The sequence below is a fragment of the Microtus ochrogaster genome, linkage group LG3 (genome assembly GCF_000317375.1).
Source record: "Microtus ochrogaster isolate Prairie Vole_2 linkage group LG3, MicOch1.0, whole genome shotgun sequence".
Lineage (NCBI taxonomy): Eukaryota > Metazoa > Chordata > Mammalia > Rodentia > Cricetidae > Microtus > Microtus ochrogaster.
In genome coordinates this window covers 45,333,417-45,357,954 of record NC_022029.1, presented here as the reverse complement: position 1 = coordinate 45,357,954, position 24,538 = coordinate 45,333,417, and the positions used below count along the sequence as shown (strand labels likewise).

General features: G+C 40.2%; 1 protein-coding gene across 1 annotated transcript in view; it reads left to right on the top strand.

Annotated features, from left to right (window-relative positions):
* Klhl7 (kelch like family member 7) overlaps nt 1-24,538 on the top strand; it is a 54,022-nt gene that overhangs the window by 4,362 nt on the left and 25,122 nt on the right. The window contains exons 2-5 of the mRNA XM_005360852.2: nt 15,481-15,583; nt 16,480-16,573; nt 16,758-16,882; nt 23,746-23,921. Of these exons, the coding sequence (XP_005360909.1) occupies nt 15,481-15,583; nt 16,480-16,573; nt 16,758-16,882; nt 23,746-23,921 (498 nt within the window). The remainder of the gene's footprint in view (nt 1-15,480; nt 15,584-16,479; nt 16,574-16,757; nt 16,883-23,745; nt 23,922-24,538) is intronic.

Sequence of the window (24,538 nt, the reverse complement as noted above, 5' to 3'; positions counted from 1 at the left end):
AGGCTGGCCTCGAACTCACAGAGATCCGCCTGCCTCTGCCTCCCAAGTGCTGGGATTAAAGGCGTGCGCCACCACCACCCGGCTGGATCTTATTTCTTAATCCATTCAGATAGCTTGTCTTTTAGTTGGTGAATTGACACCATTCATGTTTGAAGCTATTGTAGAGAAATGTATGTTGATTGATATCTTTTTATTACTTTTTATTTTATTTTTTAATTTTTAAAATTTGGGGGGAGGGGTTGAGACAGGGTTTCTCTGTAGCTTTGAAGCCTGTCCTGGAACTAGCTCTTGTAGACCAGGCTAGCCTCAAATTCATAGAGATCCACCTGCTTCTGCCTCCTGAGTGCTGGGATTAAAGGCATGTGCACCACCACCACCCTGTTTTACATTATTTTTTTAAACAATCTTTTTAATTTTACATACCAATTCTGGTTCACTCTGCCTCCACTCCCACTCCCCCTAATTTCCCCCCACCCCACTTCTCATCCATTCCTCAGAGAAGGTGACTCCCATGGGGAGTCAACAGAGTCTGTCATATCACTTGAGACAGGACCAAGGCCCTCCTCTCTGTATCTAGACTGAGCAAAGTATCCTTTCATAGGCAATGGGCTCCAAAAAGCTAGTTCGTGCACTAGCGATAAATACTGGTTTCACAGCAGTGGCCCCACAAACTGCCCAAGCCACATTTGTGCTCTTAGTCCTACTTCGTATCTGAATTATCACTGTCAGTTGTTTTCCTCCAGAAGCCTCGTGGTTATGCTTATTCTTTCCAGTGCTAAGTATTTCTTCCAGTATTTTCTGTAGTGCTGGTTCAGACATGAATTTCTTTGGCCTATTTATATCATGGAAAGTTTTTCTTTCTCCTTGAACTGTGACAGTTTTGCTGAGTAAATTAGTGTGGCTTGGCATTGATGCTCTTTTAGGATATTATTCCAAATTCCTCATGGCTTCTCAAGTCTCCATTGAGAAGTCATCTGTTGTTCTAATGGGCTTGCCCATGTCCATGACTTGAGATTTATTTCTCTTGCAGCTTGCAGCAGTCCTTTGTTCTGTATATTTAGTGTTCTAACTATAATATGATGTAGGAAGTTTTTCTGGTTCTCTCTGTGTTCTGCATGCTTCTTGTATCTAAATGCATCTCCTTTAGTTTTAGGGCGTTTTGTTTTTTTGTTGGTTCCCCCCCCCCCATATTTCTATTGAAGATCTGATTTGTACCTGCAATCTGGAATTATTTTAATTTGTCTGTGCTTATGATTCATAGATTTGATCTTTCATGATGTCCCAAAGCTCCTTCACAATTCATTCTTGGGGGGTTTGTTGTTTTAGTGTTTGGGTGGTTTTTGTTTTTTAACTTAATCATTTCCTTGTTCCCATCCTTAGCCTCTGCATTTCTGTTGGCATCCTGCCCTTTGAGCTTCTATGAGAGTTCTATTTGCCCACCTTGTTCTCACATCTAGATGGTTTGTCATCTAAGTGAGTAAGTGTTGGCAAGGCTTTCCACTGAGTTTTCTGACAGGGCTGTTGAGTTTTTTCCCTCATCTTCATTTCAACTTGGATTTTCTTCAGTGTTTCAAATTCTTTGTTGAATTCACCTTTTATATCCCAAATTGTCTTCATTATTTCAATCAGTTGTTTGTGTTTCAGGCCAAAAGAGTTTATTTCTGACCTCTTCATTCGGGTTCATTCAGGTGTTTTGTTCTCCTCACTAAACTCTTGGACCATGTTTATATTGATCGTTTTCAACCCTGTCTTGAGATTCTTTTGGGTTGTTCTCTTTGGAGGACTATTACTGTAGGATGGATGGACTTGGAGGTGGGGCACACATGCTCTTGGTTTTTGTATTGGGACCTGGGCATCTGCAGTAAGGTTGTTGATTGTATGTTTGATAGGCGTTTTTATCCAGTTGTATTGAGAAGGAGTTTGTTTCTGTTCCATTTTTACTGGTTTCAGATTAGGTAGAAGTACAAAGCTGCTCAGTGCGCTAAGATACTTGGTGTTGATTTTTAACTGGGGAGGCTGTGGTGATTCTGACTCTGACTGCTGAGATGACACTGGAGTCAAGGTGGTTGTGTGAATGCTTGGCAGGGAGGAACCAAACTGTCCTGTGAATAGTTGTTTGGGGAACGTACTGTTGCAGGAGGCATGGGTGGGGGGTGGGCAGAATCAGGGGGACTTAATGCCAGCACCCTGGGTAGGGCTGCTACTGAGACTGAGTCCAGGGAAAAGGTACACAGTGGATGAAGGGAGGATCTATGGGGATTTAATAAATAGTAGAAACCCTCAAGTGATGCTCAGGCAGGGACTGAGTCCTGGTAAAAGCAGCATGGGGAACAAGGAGAGAGGGCCTACCAGATTTATCAACTGAACCTGAATCATTGCATCTTTAGCCTCATAGGTTTTATCCTCATGGGTTCCACAGATGTATCACATCTTGCCTGTAAAACGAGCATCGTAACAGCACTAGGTTACAGCACTAGGTTCTGCCACCAGCTGGAGTAGTAACCAGGCACCCATACACTATTGCTGCCATGATTTTGGAATACCTGGATGACTAAGCAGTGAAATGAATCTTGGGGAAAACAACTTTCAGGCAGCCTGTGGGAAGGTGTGTTGGAGATACTCTTTTCTTAAGAGAAAGTCTTTCGAATGAATTGAAGCCTTTGAATCTGAAATGGCTGGAGTCAAGGCATCTTTCCTTTTGTCCTGATGCAAAGTCCTTACTTGCTTCTTAATAGCTCCAGCTTTGCAAAAACTATGCCTTCTTGACCCCAACTTTATACAGACTTTTCTGACCAACTTGCAAATTTCTGCTTCATTTTTACTGTAACCTGGATAAAGTAACCTGCCTCCCTGTTCCACATTCTGAATGCTGAGCTACCCTGAAACTTCCTCTGCTAGATTAAATTCAGGTTTCTAGGAGGATTCAGATCATGAACAAAATACAGACAACATCTTTGCCATGTGCTAACACAGAATCCTTGTTCCTATCCTTAGCCTCTGCGTTTCTGTTGGCATCCTGTCCTTTGAGCTTCTATGAGAGTTAAGCATTATTATATTCTAGAGCTTCTCCAGTCTCTTCCAGATTTTCCATGTAGTAGTTCCAAAGGTCCCTGGACCATACATTCAGGTTAGCTACAACAGTTACCCATTCCTTGTTTTAGTTTCCTGTGTTGCTGCTTTGTTGTTTTCATAGCTGGGATAAAAATACCTGAACAAAGCAACTTAAGGAAGGAAAGATTTTACTTGGGATCTGGGCTTGAGAGTGTTGAGTCCATGATTGGCTGGTCCTGCATGTGACACAGGTGGCACAGACAGGACACAGACAGGAAGGGACCAAGGACAAGATTATTCCCCACCCCTACCCCAAAAAGAGGACTTGCCTCCAGTGGCCTACTTCTACCTTGGCCTTATTTCTAAAATTTTCAGCTAATCTCCTAAAATAATGGTGCCATTTACAACCAGGCTTTCCATACATGGACCTTTTGGAGGTAAATTTCATGTCTAAGCCATAATGTCGTCTATTTTTGAGGCTTTGGCTTCTTTGATACTGACTTCTGAAAAGTTAAATTCTTAGTCCATCTTTGTTCAACATCTTTAACTTCTTTTATTCTGTTGGCTTCTTGCTGTCAGTATTTAAACATGTTTTAACTTCTTGATTTTTTAATCAACCAGCAAGAATTACCATTCTCAACTTTAACATTCCTCTCGAAATAACTCTTTTTTACTATTGAACCCCAAAGTTGAGTAAGTTCTGCTCATATGAGTACACAATTCATATGTTGTCCTGGTGCGGTTTGACTTCCTAACTCATTTATCCAAATGGGTATTTACTGAGAGCCTATTATGTACCAGAAATACTGTTAGGATTACAATAGTAAACAAAGCCTTGCGGGCCCTTTTCCTGTACAGTTTACAGTCCAGCTAGGAAAGAGATATTCATTAGTTAAGAGCTACACAGATAAACGTAAAATTGCAATAGTGGTGGGTATTAAGGAGAAGACAGTAGTATATTGACTCTCAGGAAAGTTTCTCTAAGCAACTGGTAATGAAGAACTAGCATAAGAGTGTTACCCAGGCAGAGGAGAAGGCCTCTCACCAGAGACAACGTGCTTACACTGGAGACCTACTTTACTTGAAAATGGTGCATGCCAGGCATTGGGATGAAACTGATGGAGTAGCCAGGGGCTTGCTTGTGTGCTGCTTCATCAAGTTAGAATTTGCCCTTATTTAAAACCTGTTTTTCTTTTGAAAAAGTTTTTTCTTGGTTTGATTGTTTATTACAGTTTTATTGGAAGTCTCTCTATAGACCAGAACTCAGAGATCCACCTGCCTCTTTCTCCGAATGCTGGAATTAAAGGTGTGTGCCACGACACCCAGCCTACAAATCTTTTTCTTTATGTGAGTAAAAATAAATGATGTGAATTAAAATAGATCTCAGTGTTTGCTGTCAGACTGAATTGTGAGCCGACCTCAGTGTGATGACTTCCATGTGTGGTTATGATAACCAAAATAAGATAACTTAAAATAGGACCAGACATCTAAGTAAATGTTAGTTGTTTTGTTACTTTAGTAGTAGATTGGAACTTAGGGGGTTTAATACAAAGTCTGACTTTTAACATTCTGGAATGTGTAACTAGATAAAAATCAAAATATTGGAGCAAGGATTATAATTTGCATCTTCAGATATATTTCTTTTGGGTTGTCAATCAGATGATCAGCTGATGGGTCTGGGTGGTTGTAGCTTAGAAATGTGAATTTATTTGTTATGTATACAGGGTTCTACCTGCATGTGTGACTGCGTAACTTAAGAGGGCACCAGATCTCATTGTAGATACTTGTCAGCCATCCTGTGGGTGCTGGGAATTGAACTCGGGTCCTCTGGAAGAGCAGCCAGTGCTCTTAAACTCTGAGCCATCTCTCTTACCCCTAGAAGTGTGAATTTAATCAGTTCTGTGTCTACAGAAGATAACTTCTTCATTGATGCTATGGCAACTTAAGAATCTAGGATAAAGGTAGGGAATGAGCCATGAAGAATGCAAAAAAGGAGTGTCCAGAAGAGAGGAGAAATATAAGAATTTTGAAAAATCAAGGATTAAATTGTTTCAAAAGGAGGACCTCATCTTAAAGCCAATGAAAAGTCAGAAGCAGATTAGATATAGCTACATAAGCTTATTGACTCAATATTTTGTTAGAGGGACAGATGGGAATCAGATTAGTGTAAGCTGTAGTATGTAAGATATGAGAAAATTAAAACAGCTGGTCTTGAGAAATTTGGCTCTGAAGAAAGCACAAGAGTCAAGTGAAGGTTGCTTGGCTTTGTTTAAATGGGAGGAAAATCAATGTGTTTAAAAAGGAATTGCAAACTGGATAAGGTGACTCATGCCTGTAATCCCAAAATGCAGGATGCTCATAATTAACTGATGGCCTGAACTGCATAACTACAGGGAAACCCTCTGAGATGAAATAGAAACCAAACCAAAGGCAAGAAAACCACAAAAATAATAGAAATAAGAGGTGACTGTATGAGAGACAGATGGGGAATTGGTAATTCCTGATAACAAAGTAAGCATGGTCAGTCTCAAAGTTCTGGCAGCCCTTCTTCCTAGTAAGTGAGAAGGAGTAAAGGACTGGCAGATAGGTCTGTTTGGAATCAGAAAATTTGGGGTGTTACTCAGTCTTGTTTTTCTCTGAAAAAGAGACTAAAATGGAAGAGGAAGAAAGTGAAGCTGAAGGGTGAAGGAAGGTGTTTAGTAGTGTTTCTGAAGGTTCTCTGCACCCTTATAAACTACTAGTGAGTATTTACCTTTAACTGGCCTTCAAAGCCCTGTTCTTGTCTGATCTCAACCTCCTTTTCCAGTTTTCCATCCCTATTCTTTTAGCTTTTGTACTTCAGGATGTGCTTAACTTTTTGTCAACTTTTACACAGCAGAAGTCATCTGAAGGGGGAGACCTCAATTAAGAAAATGCCTCTATAAGATCAGGTTGTAGCTGGGCCTGGAGGGCATTTTCTTAATGATCAATGGAGGTGGGTTCAGTCCATTGTGGATTGTTCCATCCTTGGACCAGATGGGAAGAAAAACAGGCTGAGCAAGCCAGCAAGCAGCACCCCTCCATGGCCTCTGCATCAGCTCCTGCCTCCAAGTTCCTGCCCTGCTTAAGTTCTGCCCCAACTTCCTTCCATGATGAACAGTGATATGGATATATTAAGCCAAATAAACCCTTTCCTCCCCCAACTTGCTTTTTGGTCATGGTGTTTCTTCACAGCAATAGAAACCCTAACTTGCTGTAGTACATGGGATACACTTTACCTTCTTTCTCTCTCTTGTTTCTGTTCTTCTCCTAAATGCCTCTTACTCTTTGAGGCCCTAGATTGTATCAAGGCCCTCTTACACGATTCTGTCGCTCAGCCAACACAATTCTGAAAAATGGTGGCATACATCAAGAAATTAGGAGCACCTTGCTTCCTGGTCAGTCACAGAATATGTGGAGGATCAAAAGGTCCATAAAGGACTCTCTTCCCACAACAGAAGATACTCAGGAGTGTCACCACTTGAGTTCGAGTTGTCTCAGCTCATGGGATAGAACAACAGTTTCTTCCTTGATGGCCAGGGTCAGCACCAGCTAAAAGTAACTCTTCTAGGGTTTGATGGTTTTGTTGTCATTGGCTTTGTTTGCATTTTGTCTTGTTTGGTGGTGGCGGTGGTGTTCCCCCCATCTGCCCCCCCCCCCGTTTCCTTCTTCCCTCCTCCTCCCCCCACCAGTATGAAGAATAAGTAAAATGAGGCCTCCAACTCAGAGATCTGCCTGCCTCTCCTGCTGGGGTTAAAAGTGCACCCCACCACATCTCAGAACAAATAATTTTCAAAGAAAAGATGAGAAAAGAAACTTTCAGCTTTGGTTTTTAACAGGCTGCACACACACACTCCTATACTCTCCCATCTCTGGTCTTCAGAGTGTCAGACTAAACCCATCTGGGAAGAATTATCCCTCAAGAGGCCAACAGGGAAACCATTTACCTCATAAAGAAAAGATTTTTGTCCATGTACACTGCTGCTTCTCTAGCATATAATTTTTTTAAATATTCTTTCTAGTGTTTGTGATGGACCATATTTATCGCCACAATAATGTTGGTAATGTCAGTTATTTGTAGTGATATTTGTATTTTAATAAAGCTTGCCTGAAGATCAGAGAGTAAAACAGACAACACTGACCAGCCTTACAGACCGGGCAGTGGTGACATGCACCTTTAACCCCGTTAGCCACACTAGTTTGTCATAGAAACCAGGCAACAATGGTGCACACCTTTAATCCCAGCCCTAGAGAGGAATATAAGACAGGAGGAGGCTCTTTTGCTGTTGGGCCCTCATTTGTGAGCGTTGTGAGCCACAAAGATGCGGACGGCTCGAGGCCGTTGCGGTGCAGGCCACGGGTCGTCAGGAGCATGGTGAGGGGTAGCACGTGGGCCACAGCCATGTGAAGCCGACCCCATGTTGAGCGGAGACACCCGAGGACCTCCACTGTCACGGATGCTAATACCAGAACTCATTGCTGTTTGGTGATGGAATACACGTTCAGGTATTGTTAAAGCAAAGTAGTAGTGGCACCTTACAGGGACTCTTCGCATTTAAATCTTGGTAATGGGCATTGTGGATGTTAATATAGCACTGTTTTCAGTGGCTGGCCTTTATTTCATATGAAGTTTTTAATAAGCCAAATAAAGTTTGGTTGATGAGTAATAAAAGAAAAGACAGGAGGAGACAGCTCTCAGAAAGTCTCATTCTGAGATTTCTGGAGGCAGGATTGCCATTTCAGACTGAGGTAGAGGAAAGAGCCAGTAACTGGCTGTTTTGCTTTTCAGACCAACAGGTTGAACCCTAATTTCTGTTTCTGGGTTTTTTTTTTTTTTTTGGTTTTTCGAGACAGGGTTTCTCTGTGGTTTTGGAGCCTGTCCTGGAACTAGCTCTTGTAGACCAGGCTGGTCTCAAACTCACAGAGATCCACCTGCCTCTGCCTCCCGAGTGCTGGGATTAAAGGCGTGCGCCACCACCGCCCGGCTGTTTCTGGGTTTTTATTAATCATGCTACAGTTATTTTTTTCCTTTTTTTAAAAAAATTGTTTTTGTTGAGCTATATATTTTTCTTCGTTCCCCTCCCATCCTTCCTCCTCCCTTTCCACTGTCTCCCATGATCCCCACACTCCCAATTTACTTCCCATGTAGATTAGATCCATGTATGTCTCTCTTAGGGGGCTCCCTTTGGTGTCTAGGGTCTCTGGGATTGTGAATTGTATGCTGGTTTTTCTTTGCTTTATGTCTAAAAGCCACTTATGAGTACATAGATACATTCTTTTTTCTTGTGCAGAATGTTAGAAATTTGCCAGATAGTTAGAATCAGCCCCCAGGTTCCCTGGCTTTCCTTTCTTTAACTGTTATTTATCCTGTATATTGGAGGCTTAGTGGATTTTTTGAACTTTGTATCCCTGACTAATGTCCAGGTTCTCTCTAGTGATGGAGCTTCCCTCCTCTTGAGAGCAGTTACCCTCATTTGCAGCCAGCAGTCGTGCAGAGCAGGTTGTCGCCTTGGCCTTGCATCTCGTACAGCTCTGCTCCTCCTGACTACTCTGCATCTTGGGTGTCTCTTATGAGCCTAACCTCTTATGAGATGGAATTCCTCCATCTGTAACTCTTTGTCTTTTGAGGAAGTCTTCCCTCTTTTTACTTCATCTGTATTAGAGAATGTAACAGATGCCTTTAAGGCCTATGGTTCTATCAAGGTAAGGGTCGCCTTTAGCAGTTATCCCTAAAGCTTTATCTTTCCCGAATGTTTGGATTTTCCAGGCTTTATAACAAAGGAGCAGCAGACATGTTCCTCTTACTCACTATCTGTAGTGTCTTTCTTGCATTTTGTGTGTGCACATATGTATTTTGATAAGTGTGTGTGGAGGCCCAAGATTGATGTCAGACGTCATCCTCCATCAATACCTTTTCTACCTACTCCTTGAGGAAGGGTTTCTCGTTAAAACCTGAGTATGTGACTATTGCTAGATTCTCTAGCCAGTTTGTTGTGTTGGCTCTGTCTCCACCTTCCATGGCTGGAATTATAGGCAAACCAATGCCCATCCAGCATCTGCATGAGATCTGAGGATCAGGATATAAGCTCTCAACCCCATGCCTCTCTGCTGTCATGTTCATAAAGAACTAAAAGACTAATCCTCTGAAGCTGTAAGCAAGCTCCCAATAAGTGCTTTCTTCTTTTAGTTGCCTTGGTCATGGTATCTCTTTACAGCAATAGAACAGTAACTAAGGCAGCAGTTTATTTTGACAAGCATAACCCATATCATAGCTAAAGATAGCATAGATCAGATGACATGTTAGAATAACTATGAAAGAATAAGCCTTATAGAAATTGTGTTAGTGGGAATTTAAGCTAAGAATTTAAGCTAAGACTATTTTAGTCCGCTTTCTGCTGTGGTAAAACACTACTACAAATCTAGTAATTTATAAATAAGAGGAAGTTTATTTGCTTACAAGAGTTACAAGAGGTTGTGAGCGTCCTAAAGTTAATTACTAGGAACCGAACTTGGGTTCTATGGAAGTGCAGCAAGAATTCTTTTATCACTGAACCATCTCCAGCCCCCAAGTAATACTTTTTTTTTACACCTTTTAGTTTACAATACGAGGTAGAAAGAAAAATTTTTTAAAAAAACCTTAGTATTCTACAGTCTAATAAAACATTTGAAATTTCAAGAGACTTATAAGGGATTATATTTCTCAGATTAAGTAAACAAGTTTTAACTCCTTCATTTTTAGTCTTCCCTATCTCTATGGCTATGAAGAGACATCATAACCAAGGCAGCATTTAATTGGGGACTTGCTTGCAGTTTCAGAGGGTTAATCCATGTCAGGGAATATGGTGACAGGCAGACATGGCACTAGAACAGTAGCTGAGAGCTTACAATCCTCTTCACGGGCAAGGAACAGAGAAAAGGGAGCCTGAGCCTGGTGTGGTCTTTTGAAACCTCAAAGCTCACTCCCAGTGATACACCTTCTCCAACAAGGACAGACCTCGAAATCCTTCCTAAACACTCCACCAACTGGGAAACAAACCTTCAAGTATGTAAGCTAAGGTGAGCGCCCTCATCCAGCCACCACAGCTTATAACACTAACAGGATCTGTTATGTTGCTGTTGTCATTAGCTCTGAAGCACTTCTCAGTATCTAATTGCATCTTAAAAAACAAGGTTTGGTGGATTTTGGTATCCAGCTGCTCTTTCTTTCTCCCCATGATTCCATCCTGTTTAGTTTCCAGCTGAGCTTTTCTCCTCTCCCCATAGTCAGAAGTGCTTCCTGCCTTCCTCTGATAGCCTCTCTTTTTCCATCTTGGAAATTTAAAGGCTTAGCATTTTCCTCTTCTTTGAAATTGTTTGAATGTTAATAGCAAGCCCAGCCTCATCCTGTAGTGCTCCTGTAAACTAGCCAGTGAGCAGCACTGCCCTTTTGGGAAAGTTGATTTTATCTCTATTTTATAGTAGATACTGTATATATTGATAGATCCTTATCCAGGGCCTCTTCAGATTTAATTTCCTGAGTTTGTCTTCATTAGGCTCCACAGCTTTCATTTGCACTGACACTGCTTCTATTTCAGGACCCTTGGAATGCTTACTTTAAAAAGATGGCTATAAACTGTACCCAAGTGGTCCTCTTAACCATCTTAGTAACATTTTCAGTGTTTCCTAATAGTTTATGCCATGAACGAAATGAGTCTGAATTGTAATCCTGCAAATAATATCTTTCTTGGACAGCTGTTCACTGCACAACAGCTCCCCATTCCAGGCCTGCTGTGGAACCACCACTGCCATTTTCCCTGTTGTCAAAGGTACCCTCTTAATACCAGTTAGAATAGCCATTAAAATGCAACATGAGATTTGAGGGGAGGATTCAAACCGTAGCAGCCACATGGAAACGTGCTGCTTATGAAAGACTAAAAATTTTAAGGCTAAGAATAATAAATGCAGAAATATAACTAATATGGGAGGCAATGACCAGAAGAAATTAAAGGTGGGTTTTTCCCCCTTTATTTAACCAGTCAGTATGTATTGTCAAATGTTAGTGTGTTGCAAGGAACCGCTTGTTCATCCCGGCCTCCCGGCTAGCTTAGCCCAGAAATAATCACACAGAAAACTGTATTAATTAAAACACTACTTGGCCCCATTAGTTCTAACTTTTTTTTTTAGATTTATTTATTATGTATACAGTGTTCTGTCTGTATGCTTGTAGACCAGAAGAGGACACCAGACCTCATTACAGATCATTGCTGGGAATTGAACTCAGGACCTTTAAAAGAGCAGGCTGTGCTCTTAACCACTGAGCCATCTCTCCAGCCCCATGCTCTAACTTCTTATTGGCTAACTCTTACATATTAATTTAACCCATCTCCATTCATCTGTGTATTGCCACATGGCAGTGGCTTTTCAGCAAAGTTTCGGCACATCTATCCCGGTGGTGGCGGCTCCATGGTGTCTCCCACCCCACCCTTCTTTCTCCCATCATTCAGTCCAGTCCTCCCTCCTACCTAAGTTTTGCCCTATCAGGCCAAGGCAGTTTCTTAATCATTAACCAATACAAGCAACACATAGATAGAAGGACCTCTCACACCATTAGTGGGTTTTGGTTTTTTGTTTGTTGTTTTTGGTTTTTTTTTCTTTGTTGAGTGTTTTGGTTTGTTTTTATTTTAGATTTCTCTCTCTTTAGCTCACTTAGAACTGTCATTCTCCAGACTTGGGTCTCTCTCTGTCTTGTTTGTGGATATACTTCTTCATTAATTAATGGTATCAGATATGAGCTCATATTACCCATCCCCTTTAGAAATATCAGTTCATTGCGGTACAGTTAAATAAATGTGCCACTGGGAGACAAATGACTCCTCCCTCTTCACCCTACGGGTTATAGTGGTCGTACCAAGCTGCACACTCAAAAACTACCAGCAGTCAATGTTCATTCAACTTAAAATTCCTTTTTCATGGACATGTTTTTCTATATTTTGGGTTATCCCCATTTTTTGGAAATTCCTATCACTTGACAAAGATCCATCCTTTGTGAGAGAGAGCTCTGTTATCTGATACACGGATTTGCTTGATGTTCTGTCTTCCTCTTTAATTCCTGCCTTCCATCCTGCTCCCCACCTTGCTTCCAGTCAGTGTAACTAGCTCATTTTTTTGGTGGTGTAACTAAATGTGACTCTGGTTTGGTTTTGTTACTTTGTGTGTTTTGGTATGGTATACGGCAAATCACCTAAGGACTGTGCCTGTTCTGTACCTTCTCCACGTATGATCAGACATGAACCATCCATAGCTTTAGGGGCTATCAATCTGCATATGATTCTAAGCACTGGTCCACAAAACTTATTACCAAATCTTGAAATAGACTGTAAAATTGAAGTTTTTTATCTTTTAGTCTACTTTGGGGGGCTCATTTCTCTTTTCCTAAGCATTAGCATCTTACTTGGATTTTTATTCACAAAATAAAGTAGTACTAGGGGAATGGCATAATGGGTAAGAACCCTTGCTGGGAAATTCCACACAGAAAATCAGGCATGGCCAAATGTGTCTGTAACCCCAGCAGAGGGTGGAGAGAATCAGGTCCTGAGAACTCGCTGGTTATCCAGCCAAGCCTAACAAAACAGCAAGTTTTAGGTTCACTGAGAGACTGTCTCAGAAAACTTAGGTGGAAGATGAGGAAGAACAACACCTGTTAGCCTTCTCTGGCCTCTGTATAAAGGCATTGACCCACATGCCTCATGTGTGTATGCACACACAAAATAGCTAACTAAATACACAATAGGAAATTTCAAGCTGTCCAAAACAATATTATATTAGTAAAATATTTGTCATTTAGAAAAATATTTAAAATTAACAAACACTGTATCTGCTAAGCTCCTGAACTATTAATAGATTTGTAACAAGATTTAAAAACCACTCAATATTGGGCTGGAAAGATGGCTGGCTCAGCAGATGACCCAGATTCACTTCCCAGTACCCACATGGCATCTTAAAACCATCCCAATACCAGGGAATTGACACTGTCATCTGGAACCCCTCAGGTGTCATTTGGTGCACAGACATACTTGCAAGTAAACACCATAAACATTTTAAAACTTAAGACAGAACAAAAAACTCAGAATGTGTTGCTTGCCTTACTCCCAGTGGTTAGGACACCAGTTGCCAATGGTAGGCACCAAATTTTCTGTGAGCTCTGCATATAATACTTTTAGCTTCATTGTGAATTTATTATTTGATGGCCCCTTCAGAATTTTTTTTTCTTTAAAAGTCGTCTGTGACCAAAAAGGCAACCCACTGACTGGGAGAAGATCTTCACCAACCCCGCAACTGACAAAGGTCTGATCTCCAAAATATATAAAGAACTCAAGAAACTAGACCGTAAAAGGCTAATCAACCCAATTATAAAATGGGGCACTGAGCTGAACAGAGAATTCTCAATGGAAGAACTTCAAATGGCCAAAAGACACTTAAGGTCATGCTCAACTTCCTTAGCAATCAGGGAAATGCAAATCAAGACAACTTTAAGATACCTGTCAGAATGGCTAAAATGAAAAACACCAATGATAGCCTTTGCTGGAGAGGGTGTGGAGAAAGGGGTACCCTCATCCATTGCTGGTGGGAATGCAAACTCGTGCAACCACTTTGGAAAGCAGTGTGGCGGTTCCTCAGGAAATTTGGGATCAACCTACCCCTGGACCCAGCAATACCACTCTTGGGAATATACCCAAGAGAGGCCCTATCATACAACAAAAGTATATGCTCAACTATGTTCATAGCAGCATTGTTTGTAATAGCCAGAACCTGGAAACAACCTAGATGCCCTTCAATGGAAGAATGGATGAAGAAAGTATGGAATATATACATATTAGAGTATTACTCAGCAGTAAAAAACAAGGAATTCTTGAAGTTTGCATACAAATGGATGGAAATAGAAAACACTATCCTGAGTGAGGTAAGCCAGACCCAAAAAGAGGAACATGGGATGTATTCACTCATATTTGGTTTCTAGCCATAAATAAAGGACAGTGAGCTTATAATTCGCGATCCTAGAGAAGCTAAATTAGAAGGTGAATCCAAAGACAAACATATAGGCATCCTCCTGAATATTAACCTTCATCAGGCGATGAAAGGAGACAGAGACCCACATTGGAGCACCGGACAGAAATCTCAAGGTCCAAATCAGGAGCAGAAGGAGAGGGAGCACGAGCAAGGAACTCAGGACTGCGAGGGGTACACCCACACACTGAGACAATGGTGATGATCTTTCGGGAATTCACCAAGACAAGCTAGCCTGGGTCTGAAAAAGCCTGGGATAAAACTGGACTTGCTGAACATAGCGGACAATGAGGACTACTGAGAACTCAAGAACAAGGGCAATGAGTTTTTGATCCTACTGCACATACTGGCTTTGGGGGAGCCTAGGCAGTTTGGATGCTCAACTTACTAAACCTGGATGGAGGTGGGCGGTCCTTGGACTTCCCACAGGTCAGGGAACCCTGATTGCTCTTCAAGCTGATGAGGGAGAGGGACTTGATCGGGGGAGGGGGAGGGAAATGGGAGGCGGTGGCAGGGAGGAGGCAGAAATCCTTAATAAATAAATAAATTAAAAATAAATAAATAAATAAATAAGTTAAAAACAAAGTAAAAAAAAAAGTCATCTATGACAACCCTTGATATTTTTCGGTATTCCTTTTTTTCTTTCCAGCAATTTAAGTTGTTGTAGGCATACCTTCTTTTAGCAGCCTAGAGCTTAGAAATGGCTGCCCTCCATCTCCTGTCAGCAGGGTGCTTGTGAGAGGAGCTGTTTAAGGGAAGATTAGTGCAGGGGCTATCAGTTCATCCACTCTGTGTTTCTAATCCTTTCTGTTTTCATCAGAACTCTTGACAGCTACTCTGGATTTTACCAGCATTGATGATTTAGGAAAATCAAGTATAGACTACAATGTTTAAAAATTATTATTTGTATATGCCATCATATCATTTAATCCTTCTTCCCTGCAGGAAGCTCACAATAAAGCCTCAGAATTTATACTAGGAAAAAAAGTTTTGACATCCCTGAATCATTGGTAGACAACTTTCTTTTGAGGTGAGAGAATTTCCTTGTGCTGCGCAGACTGGCCTCAAAGTTGTTATCTTCAGCCTCTTGACAGCTGTGGGCCATCACACATAGCTCGGGAGACTTGTTTTTAATGATAGATATACTAATTTATTTTCCTCTTGACTGTTGGGATTATAGTACCAAATTTTGATATTGTCTGACAGCAACTCTTTTAGTCTTTGCTAAATATGTGTGTGGAAAGAAGAATTTAAGTAGAAAGTAGATAGAGGCATTACAGCTTTTGGTCGGTTCCTACCTTGTTAAACTTAATATTGCTGAGCAAGAACCAGGGAGCTGCTTTTATATGTTTTTCTCCTTCTCACCAGAGAACGTTGTGTGACGTGATCCTCATGGTCCAGGAAAGGAAGATTCCTGCTCACCGCGTTGTCCTCGCTGCAGCCAGTCACTTTTTTAACTTAATGTTCACAAGTGAGTGTTTTCAGACAAAACCTGTTACTGGTTTGGTTTTTTTTCTATGAGAATTAGGTAGAGTTTAAATAAAAATATTTATTCCAATTTTTAAGCTCTTTAGAACTTAAGGCTATAGAACAGTAAAGAGAATGAAAATGGTCAGATGTGATGACCATCAAAAGGTAAGTGTTCTTTCATGGTAAGTGTCTTTGATGGTATAAAGGTAGTTTCTGACTGAATGTCCAGGGTTTGTTTTCTTCACCTGAGGTAGAAAATCATGGTAACAGATACATCTCTTGTCATTGTATCTAGCAAGTTTATGCCTAGAAAGGACTGGAGGGGAAGAAGGAAGAGGGGAAGAAAATGTAGCACACTGTAGTGGGAAGAAGCCTTTATTTTTAGCTGAGACCTGGAACCAAGTCCTGATTATACTACTTAGTATTCTTTTATGAGGCTTGTTGTATTGATTTTGAGACAGGAGCTTGCCATGTAGGGGGAGGGGGGATCTGAAGCTTTGAGTGATCCTCTACCTCCCAAGTGCTGAGATCACAGGTGTACATCATGATACCTATCTCTTGTTCTGTGATCAAGTTAAACAATATATCTGCCTCAAGTTTTGTCTTTGCTATCCTACCTACCTCTGAGGATTTGGAGGAAATAAGAGAAGAGGGACACTGAATTCTTTTAGGATTGGGAGAAAACAAAATCTAATTTTATGTCTTTCTCTTTGCACTTAAGAATCTCTTAGATTAATTCAAGGGGTGCCACTAACATGGAGAGTTGATTTGCATGTATTTCCCTCCAGAGATATTGTCCTAATGTCTTCTGTATTTAATATAACCTGGAATATGTCAGTTCCTAGTTAGACCTGTGGGTGCTGCTGGTGGTCATTTATGTGTCTTCTCTTCCTTCAGCTAACATGCTTGAATCTAAGTCCTTTGAAGTAGAACTCAAAGATGCCGAACCTGATATTATTGAACAACTGGTGGAATTTGCTTATACTGCGAGGTGAGTTAGGAATCATCCTGTTTGGGGGAGTAAGACTGGTGTCTGCCACAGAAAAGCATTGTTGTGACAAAATTAATTTGCTCCTGTTTCCTTAGAACAAAAAGCTGTAATGGATGAGTTGGAGGGATCATACGTCATAGAGCATATTCTACAGTGTGAAATTAATGTTCTGTTTAATTTACAGAATTTCTGTGAATAGCAACAATGTCCAGTCTTTGTTAGATGCAGCAAATCAGTACCAGATTGAACCTGTGAAGAAAATGTGTGTTGATTTTTTGAAGGAACAAGTTGATGCTTCAAATTGTCTTGGTAAGAAATACCAAATTCCTGGCTTTTTTTAAAGTCCTAATTGTGTATTTAAATAAAGAAAAACCATATTGGTAAGAATCTTCATTTAGGCTTAAAGATACTGTTCATTGAAACATTTTTACTAATAAAATTAAAAGGAACTTAAAAAGAAGCACAAACTAGCCTGGGTAGCAATTAGCTCAATAAATACCGTGTCACTATTTTCTAAAATGAAATAGGACTCTTTGTTTGTTGTTTTGTTTTTGTTTTGTCTTTCAAAACAGGGTTTCATTCTGTAACACCTCTGACTGTCCTGGAACTGCTCTGCAGGTCAGGCTGGCCTTGAACTTACATATATCCACCTGCCTCTGCCTCCTGGGCATTGAGATTAAAGACATGCACCACCATGCCCAGCAGTAACATGACTTTTATAATGGCTTTCATTCATCAAAGACCAACAACAAGAATACCATCTATTTATTCATAGTAGTTTTATGTGGAAAAAACATGAACATTTCTCTTATAGGGCTCATAATGTGCTGAGAAAATTTGAGGTCAGGTTTATGAACTTCCCTGAAGTGATGTGGTCACTCCCTGAGTAGACTAAAGTGGAGTTTGAGTATTCTGATGCTTGCTTAGTCCACCATGCTGTCTCTCCATTGTCAAATATGTTTTGTACTAGGGGACAGAGAAATTATAAATTAAGGTACTAGTTGAGGAGCTTCTGTAGGTCTTCATTTGAAGCTATTGCTCAGGTAAGCAATTTGTCCTTGAAAGAAACAGAGAAAGTAACTCAGATATTTCTCAGTATAGTATGCATTTTACTGTGAGATGATCCTTCCTGGTGGCAAACAAGCACTCAGCTCTTTGTAATTACATTTCTCTACGCATACTGTAATCCATAGGCTTTAGGGAAAGGGAAGGCCAAAGGTCCAGGACAACGTAGAGAAAGAGTAGAATCAAGGAGAAGAGGGGCCTGGAACCTGGTCAACACTAGTGGAGGGATGCTGATGCCAGGAACTGAAGGCTGGGCAAAGGGCTTCTGAAAATGTTTTGGACTTCTTCTGGCCCAATTTTTCCTATTCTTTTTCCCTCAGGGCACTTTGTACTCCTTCTGGCACACATACTGTGAGCCTGGGGAGGAAAAAAACTTGGTAGGCTGTCTAAAAGGAAACAGGATAATTGCAGAAAGGAGTAAAAGTCAGGCAAAAGGGATAAAAATGAGACTGGTCTGGTATCCAGAAAAGAAACTGCAGTTGATGGGCTGGAGAGATGGCTCAGTGGTTAAGAGCATTGCCTGCTCTTCTAAAGGTTCTGAGTTCAACCATCTGTAATGAGGTCTGGTGCCCTCTTCTGGCCTTCAGGCATACATGCAGACAGAATATTGTATACATAATAAATAAAAATAAATATTAAAAAAAAAGAAACTGCAGTTGATGGAAAGGAGGACAAGTAGCTGTGGAGTAAGCATAATGGAATTTCTTTGTTAGCCATATGTCAACATGGTAAGACCCTATATTAGGGAATAAACAGTGCCTATTATTGTCCTATGTATTAGGCATTCTCTGGACTGAGAGTCCATTTCTGTATTGTAGTTTACAGCACTGAATAATTTACAGCTCTGTTTATCTAGTTTTTAATTTCTTTGGGGGGAGGGAGAGAGTAACAAAGCTGAGAAAGAAAGGGTACCCCAGTAGCCTAGAAAGGAGCCTGTTTCTGAGCCTAATCCTGGGAGAGAGACAGTAACTTCAACTAGGCATGATGGCTGAAGTAGGAGGGTTACCCCTGTTTCAAGGCCAGCTGGGCTACAGAATGAGGCTTTCTCTCAAAAAAGGGGGACAGTGGCTCTGCGCCATTTACAGTCCCTCGGTAACTTGTAAAGATAGGGTGAGAGGACCTGCTTCTGATGTTTTCTGTGTGAATCTGAGCACAGCTGCCGCTGACAACCAGTTAAAAAACTTCTGCCTAAGATTTCCTTTTGCTTCTCTGTTGCTCAAACTATCTTGCCAATCTAACTTTCACAAGTGCTAAGAGGGAATCTATCGCAACTGATTGATTGGGCAAAATTCAATCAGACATAATGATGTACACCTATAACCCTATACTGAGAGGTTCAAGACTAGCTTGGTTTATATAGCTCCTTCAGGCTAACCAGGGCTATATAGTGAGACCTGGTCTCAAAATAACAAAACAAAATCATACAAAGTTCAAGGAAACCTATTAGTTTGAGAGACAGAAAAATCACACTCCTGGGGACAAATTTAATGTAAGAAATAGAAAAAAAATAAAAATAGAAAAGATAGGCAGGTGGTGGCAGCTTGCACCTTTAACCCCAGCACTCAGGAGACAGAGGTAGGTAGATCTCTGGAGTTCAAGGCCACCCTGGTCTACAAAGGTAGTTTCAGGAGAGTAAAGGCTATACAGAGAAAAACTGTCTTGAAAAACCAAAATAATAATAATAAAACAGGATGTTGGGGGTTTTTTTGTTTGTTTGTTTGTTTTTTTTTTTTTGGTTTTTCGAGACAGGGTTTCTCTGTGGTTTTGGAGCCTGTCCTGGAACTAGCTCTTGTAGACCAGGCTGGTCTCGAACTCACAGAGATCCACCTGCCTCTGCCTCCCGAGTGCTGGGATTAAAGGCGTGCGCCACCACCGCCCGGCACAAAACAGGATGTTTGAATGGGTGATTTTCCAGTCTTGACATTTAATCAAATTGAACAGTAAAGTTAGATGCCCCTAAAATTCAAACTAAAGATCAGTTGGGAAACTTATCTCATGATACAATACTACAAATAAAAAGAAGCCATTACTGAAAGATGAAAGAGCCATGAGAGGAAGAAACAGGGCACTAATATGAAGCAGGAGTTCCAGGAGAAGATAAAAGAAGCAAAACAAGTCAACAAACTGCAAAGGAAAAGTCATTTGTGCCTTTTCAAGACAATTTCAAACTGAGTATGAAGTCTCACCCATGAACTAAGATGTTCTTTAGATATATTCTGGTGATATATCTTTAAACATCAAGGGCTTAGGTTTGAGGTGATAAAAGTGGTGGAGCTAGATGATAATCATGCCAGGATGACATGAGTATATTAAATGTGACTGGTGGTACATTTTGTTACATGTATTTACCACATGTTATTTATTAATGTTAATAAAAATTAACATAAAATTCTTAGAGATGAGTATGATAGGTTACCAAAACAAGCAAACTACTATTTCTATCCTACTATGGTTGTGTATGAAGTGTCCCACAAAATGACTTCTGTGTCATTTAGTCTCCAACTATTGAGATTATTGCATCATGAGACTTCTAACTTCATCAATAAGAATATCCTGGTTAGTTGTTTTAGTGGTGGCAAAATGAGCTGTTTGTCTTGTGAGACAGGGTCTGTACCTTGCCTGGCCTGGGAACTTGATTTGTACATCAGAACTGGTTCCAGACTTACAGAAATTCATCTGTTTCTGCCTCCTGAGTGCTGGGTTTATAGATGCGGGTGACCATGCCCAGAAAAATAAGATTACTGCTTGTTTTAAACAGAACGGGAATTTGAGAAGCCACAATACATAACTTATAAAATTGCCCATACATGAAAAGTTGGGCTTAGAAAAAGTAGGATTTGAGTAACAAACCTGTTTAGATAGATAAGACAGAATGTTTTGTATTGTGATCAGAGGCTGAGTACAAGTTTATTCCCCTGGAGTGTTTACAAATACTGATCACCAGCAACCGAAAGCATAGAACTTCTGGAAGGAAAGAAGCATAGGGCCTGCCCCCAGCAGTGCAGTGAGGCGAGAAATGAGCGTCAGAGGGTACCAGTCTCCTCCATCACCTTTTTCAGCACCTGGAGACTTAACTGAATAATTGTAAAGAAGTATTAAAAACTAAATTTCAGGCTTTTAAAATGATAATAACACAACAATAGAATCTTTGAAATGTAACCAAAGCATATTTTTAGAAAGAAATTTATTTTTAGTTTTCTTGATTTAAGGACTCTGCTCAAAGAGATAAGAAAACCTTTCAAAGTCTGATTAAGAAAGAAAGCTCAAAGAACAGCATCAGAATTGGATCTGTAACTAGGAAAGCAAAAGGCAAGACCAAACTGTCTTCAGAAGCAGAGAGCCCAAAACAGTAACCTCAGATGTCTGGAAAGGTCCCAAGTGTGATGTCTTTATGAGTTAGTGCTAATACACACAGAAAGTTGAGATTAATTTTTATTATTTAAATTTTAGATCAGTAAAAAGGATAGACACGTCCCAGAAATAGTCCCATACTGCCAACTTTGCACAAAGAACAAGTATGTGTGCACGTACAAATGTGCATGTGACTCTAGCTTCACTTAGCGCCATTGTGTTCAGTGCTAAAACTATCTCAGATCCAGCAATGAGTGCGTTTTTAGAAAGAATTCTTCCCCTCTCCAATTCAAGATAATAATGGTGGCTGGAGAGATGGCTCAATGGTTAAGGGCACTTGTTGCTCTTGGGAAAAAAAACAAAACTAGATTCAATTTCCCAGTACCCACATGAAGGCTCACAACTATCTGTAACTCTCTAGTTCCAAAGGTCTAACACCCTCTGATTTTCATGGACATTGCATGCACATAGTGCACAGACATATATGCAGGCAAAACATACATACACAAAATTATTATTATTTTTTTTTTTTTTTGGTTTTTTCTAGACAGGGTTTCTCTGTGGTTTTTTTGGAGCCTGTCCTGGAACTAGCTCTTGTAGACCAGGCTGGTCTCGAACTCACAGAGATCCGCCTGCCTCTGCCTCCCGAGTGCTGGGATTAAAGGCGTGCGCCACCACCGCCCGGCCAAAATTATTTTTTTAAAACAATGATAATGCTGAAGAAGATTAACTAATGTGTGTGATGACAAGAAATTTAAGGAAACTCTCTTAAAGTTTATTAGTAATAGAGAGTTTACACAGAAATTCCATCCTTCTCTTTCATTGTCTAGAAGTCTCAGATTACTAACGAGTTGAAATCTAAACATACTTAAAGTCATAGCAGTAGGTAATAAAGGCACTTCTGTGTTTTCAGTGTCTATTTAATATTTAAGAAAATGAAAAGGTTTTGGCCTATGGTGGCACATTCATATTCTAGCACTCAAGCGGAGGCAAAAGGATTGTGAGTTTAAGGCAAATCTAACATACTGAGATCTCATTCATAAATCAGTAAAACCAGAAACCACAGGCCAAATCTTGCTGTCTCACTGGTGCAGGCAAATATACATAGAAGTAGCATGCTGTTTGCCATAAATGTTCAGAATGCCATGGCATCAAGTCAGTGCATTTTTAGAAAGGAGATGAAAGATACCAGCTACCCTGACAGATTGGTCGATAGTGATGAGTTATGTTACAAATATGAAAGCCCCAAAGCTGTGTTGGCCAGACATAGTAGTGCCTTTAATCCCAGAACTTGGAAGGCAGAAGCAGGCAGATCTGTGTGAGTTCAAGGCCAGCGTAGCAAGTTCCAAGCACCCAGGGCTACAAAAATAAAACAACAAAAACCCAGCCCATAACATGTTAATAAGCGACATGAAGTTGAAACATGGGGCGGGGGGACTCAGTTACTATTTTGAAAGACATTTATTTGCAAATTCATACACCAAAATAATCTAAGAGGGCTTGCCAAACTTTCCCTGTAAAGGAATGATAGTAAATATTTTAGACTTTTTTAGCGTTTGTCTTTCCCCACTTCTCCTCCTCTTCTTCCCTGCCTCCGTCCACCACAACTACTACGACTACTACTTCTTTTTGCCCTCATCTTCCTCTTTTAAGCATTTAGACATGAAACATAACAGTAACTTTAGCAAGGAGGCACACAGACAGCTTGAGGACTGACTACATTTGGCCTGTGGACAGTACTGTGCCTCCTTATATAGAACATGAGAAATTTCCTCCAAAACAAAATAGAATAATTGGGGAAAAGCTGAATGGAAAACATGTAAAACTTGTTTTTTAAATATTTATTTTATGTAAATGAGTGACCTGTCTTCATGCATACCGGAAAAGGGAATCAGATCCCATTACAGATGGTTATGAGTTGCCATGTGGTTGCTGGGATTGAACTCAGGACCCCTGGAAGATCAGCTGCTTGTAACTGCTGAGCTGTTTCTCCAGTCTCTGGAAAATATGAAAAATATATACTTTTTACATATACAGGGAGTAAAATATATATTTATATCAGTAACGTATAAGAAAGGGTTTAATAAAAGCTGAATGTTAATAAATAATTTACAGCAAAATAAATTGAAATGTTAAGTTGCTTTTTTTAAATGGATGTATTATAGATAAATGCACCCAGTATCAGGAGATAGCTATGGGAGTTGACTCCCTTCCTCCATGTGGGTCCCAGGGATATCAGGCTTGTAGCAAGTTCTTTTATGTGATGAACTGTCTCCTAGCCCAGTGCCTAGTGCTTACATGGACCTCTTCCTCAATGTTGCAGCTGTTCCCCCAAAGCAATTCAAAAGTTGAGTGCAATCCTAACAAAAATCATCTCATCTTTAAGATGTGATACTTAGTTTTAAGTTTATTTATAAAAGAAAGTGATTTAAAAATGCCTGAAAGCAGTTTGTAAAAATTGATGCTGTCTTATTATTGTCAAGCATAAGACAACCTCATATTGCCACAAAAGTAGACAAGTTTTTGGAACAAGACCTAGATTAATGAGATCTACTTAAATTTTTTCCCAAGTCTTGCTTTATCTCCTCCCCAGCATCCCCCTAAAACACATAGTACATTTTTTTTAAAATCAGGCTATTGCTCTAGTCCAGACTAGCCTTAAATTTGAGATTTTCCTGTATATTCTTCTCATGATCTGGGGAAGTATGTGGTTTTCTAAAGTTGGTGTCTTCTGTTCCCATTCTCTCTGTGCTTAGGTATAAGTGTGCTTGCAGAGTGTCTGGACTGTCCCGAGCTGAAAGCAACAGCAGATGACTTTATTCATCAGCATTTTACTGAGGTCTATAAAACTGATGAATTTCTACAACTTGATGTCAAACGAGTAACACAACTTCTCAGCCAGGACACTCTGACTGTGAGAGCAGAGGATCAGGTAACTAACTATATTGGCTTCTTAGATATTTCTTGATAGAAATTTCTTTATCATTTTCTTCTACATGATGCTTTAATATATGACAACAAAATTCTCATATTCAGAAAGAATGTTTTCTTTTGTTTGATTGGGGTTTTTTGTTTTGTTTTGGGTCTTTTTGTTTATTTTTTTATTTTTATTTTTTTCAAGACAGGGCATCTCTGTGTAACAGGTCTTGCTGTCCTGGAACTCGCTCTTGTAGATCAAGCTGGCCTTGAACTCACAGGGATCTGCCTGCTTCTGCCTCCTGGGTGCTGGGATTAAAGGTATGCACCCAAGAATGTGTTCTTTAATAACTAACATTATCACAAAGCCTTTTCCATTGAAAAAGTCAAAACTATTTGAACTACAGAGTGCATGGTAGAGATAAAACTATTTTTTTTTTTTAGGCACATCAGTGTCTTTCCCAAAAGATTTCCTGAACTTATATTACTTTACATGAGGTAGGGAACTTAGAGCATGTGACCAAGATGAGGATAAGAGGATGTATATACATGTGATCATAACCATAAGATGAGGATGAGAGATGTATATACGTGTGATCATAATCACAAGATGAGGATGAGAGATGTATATAC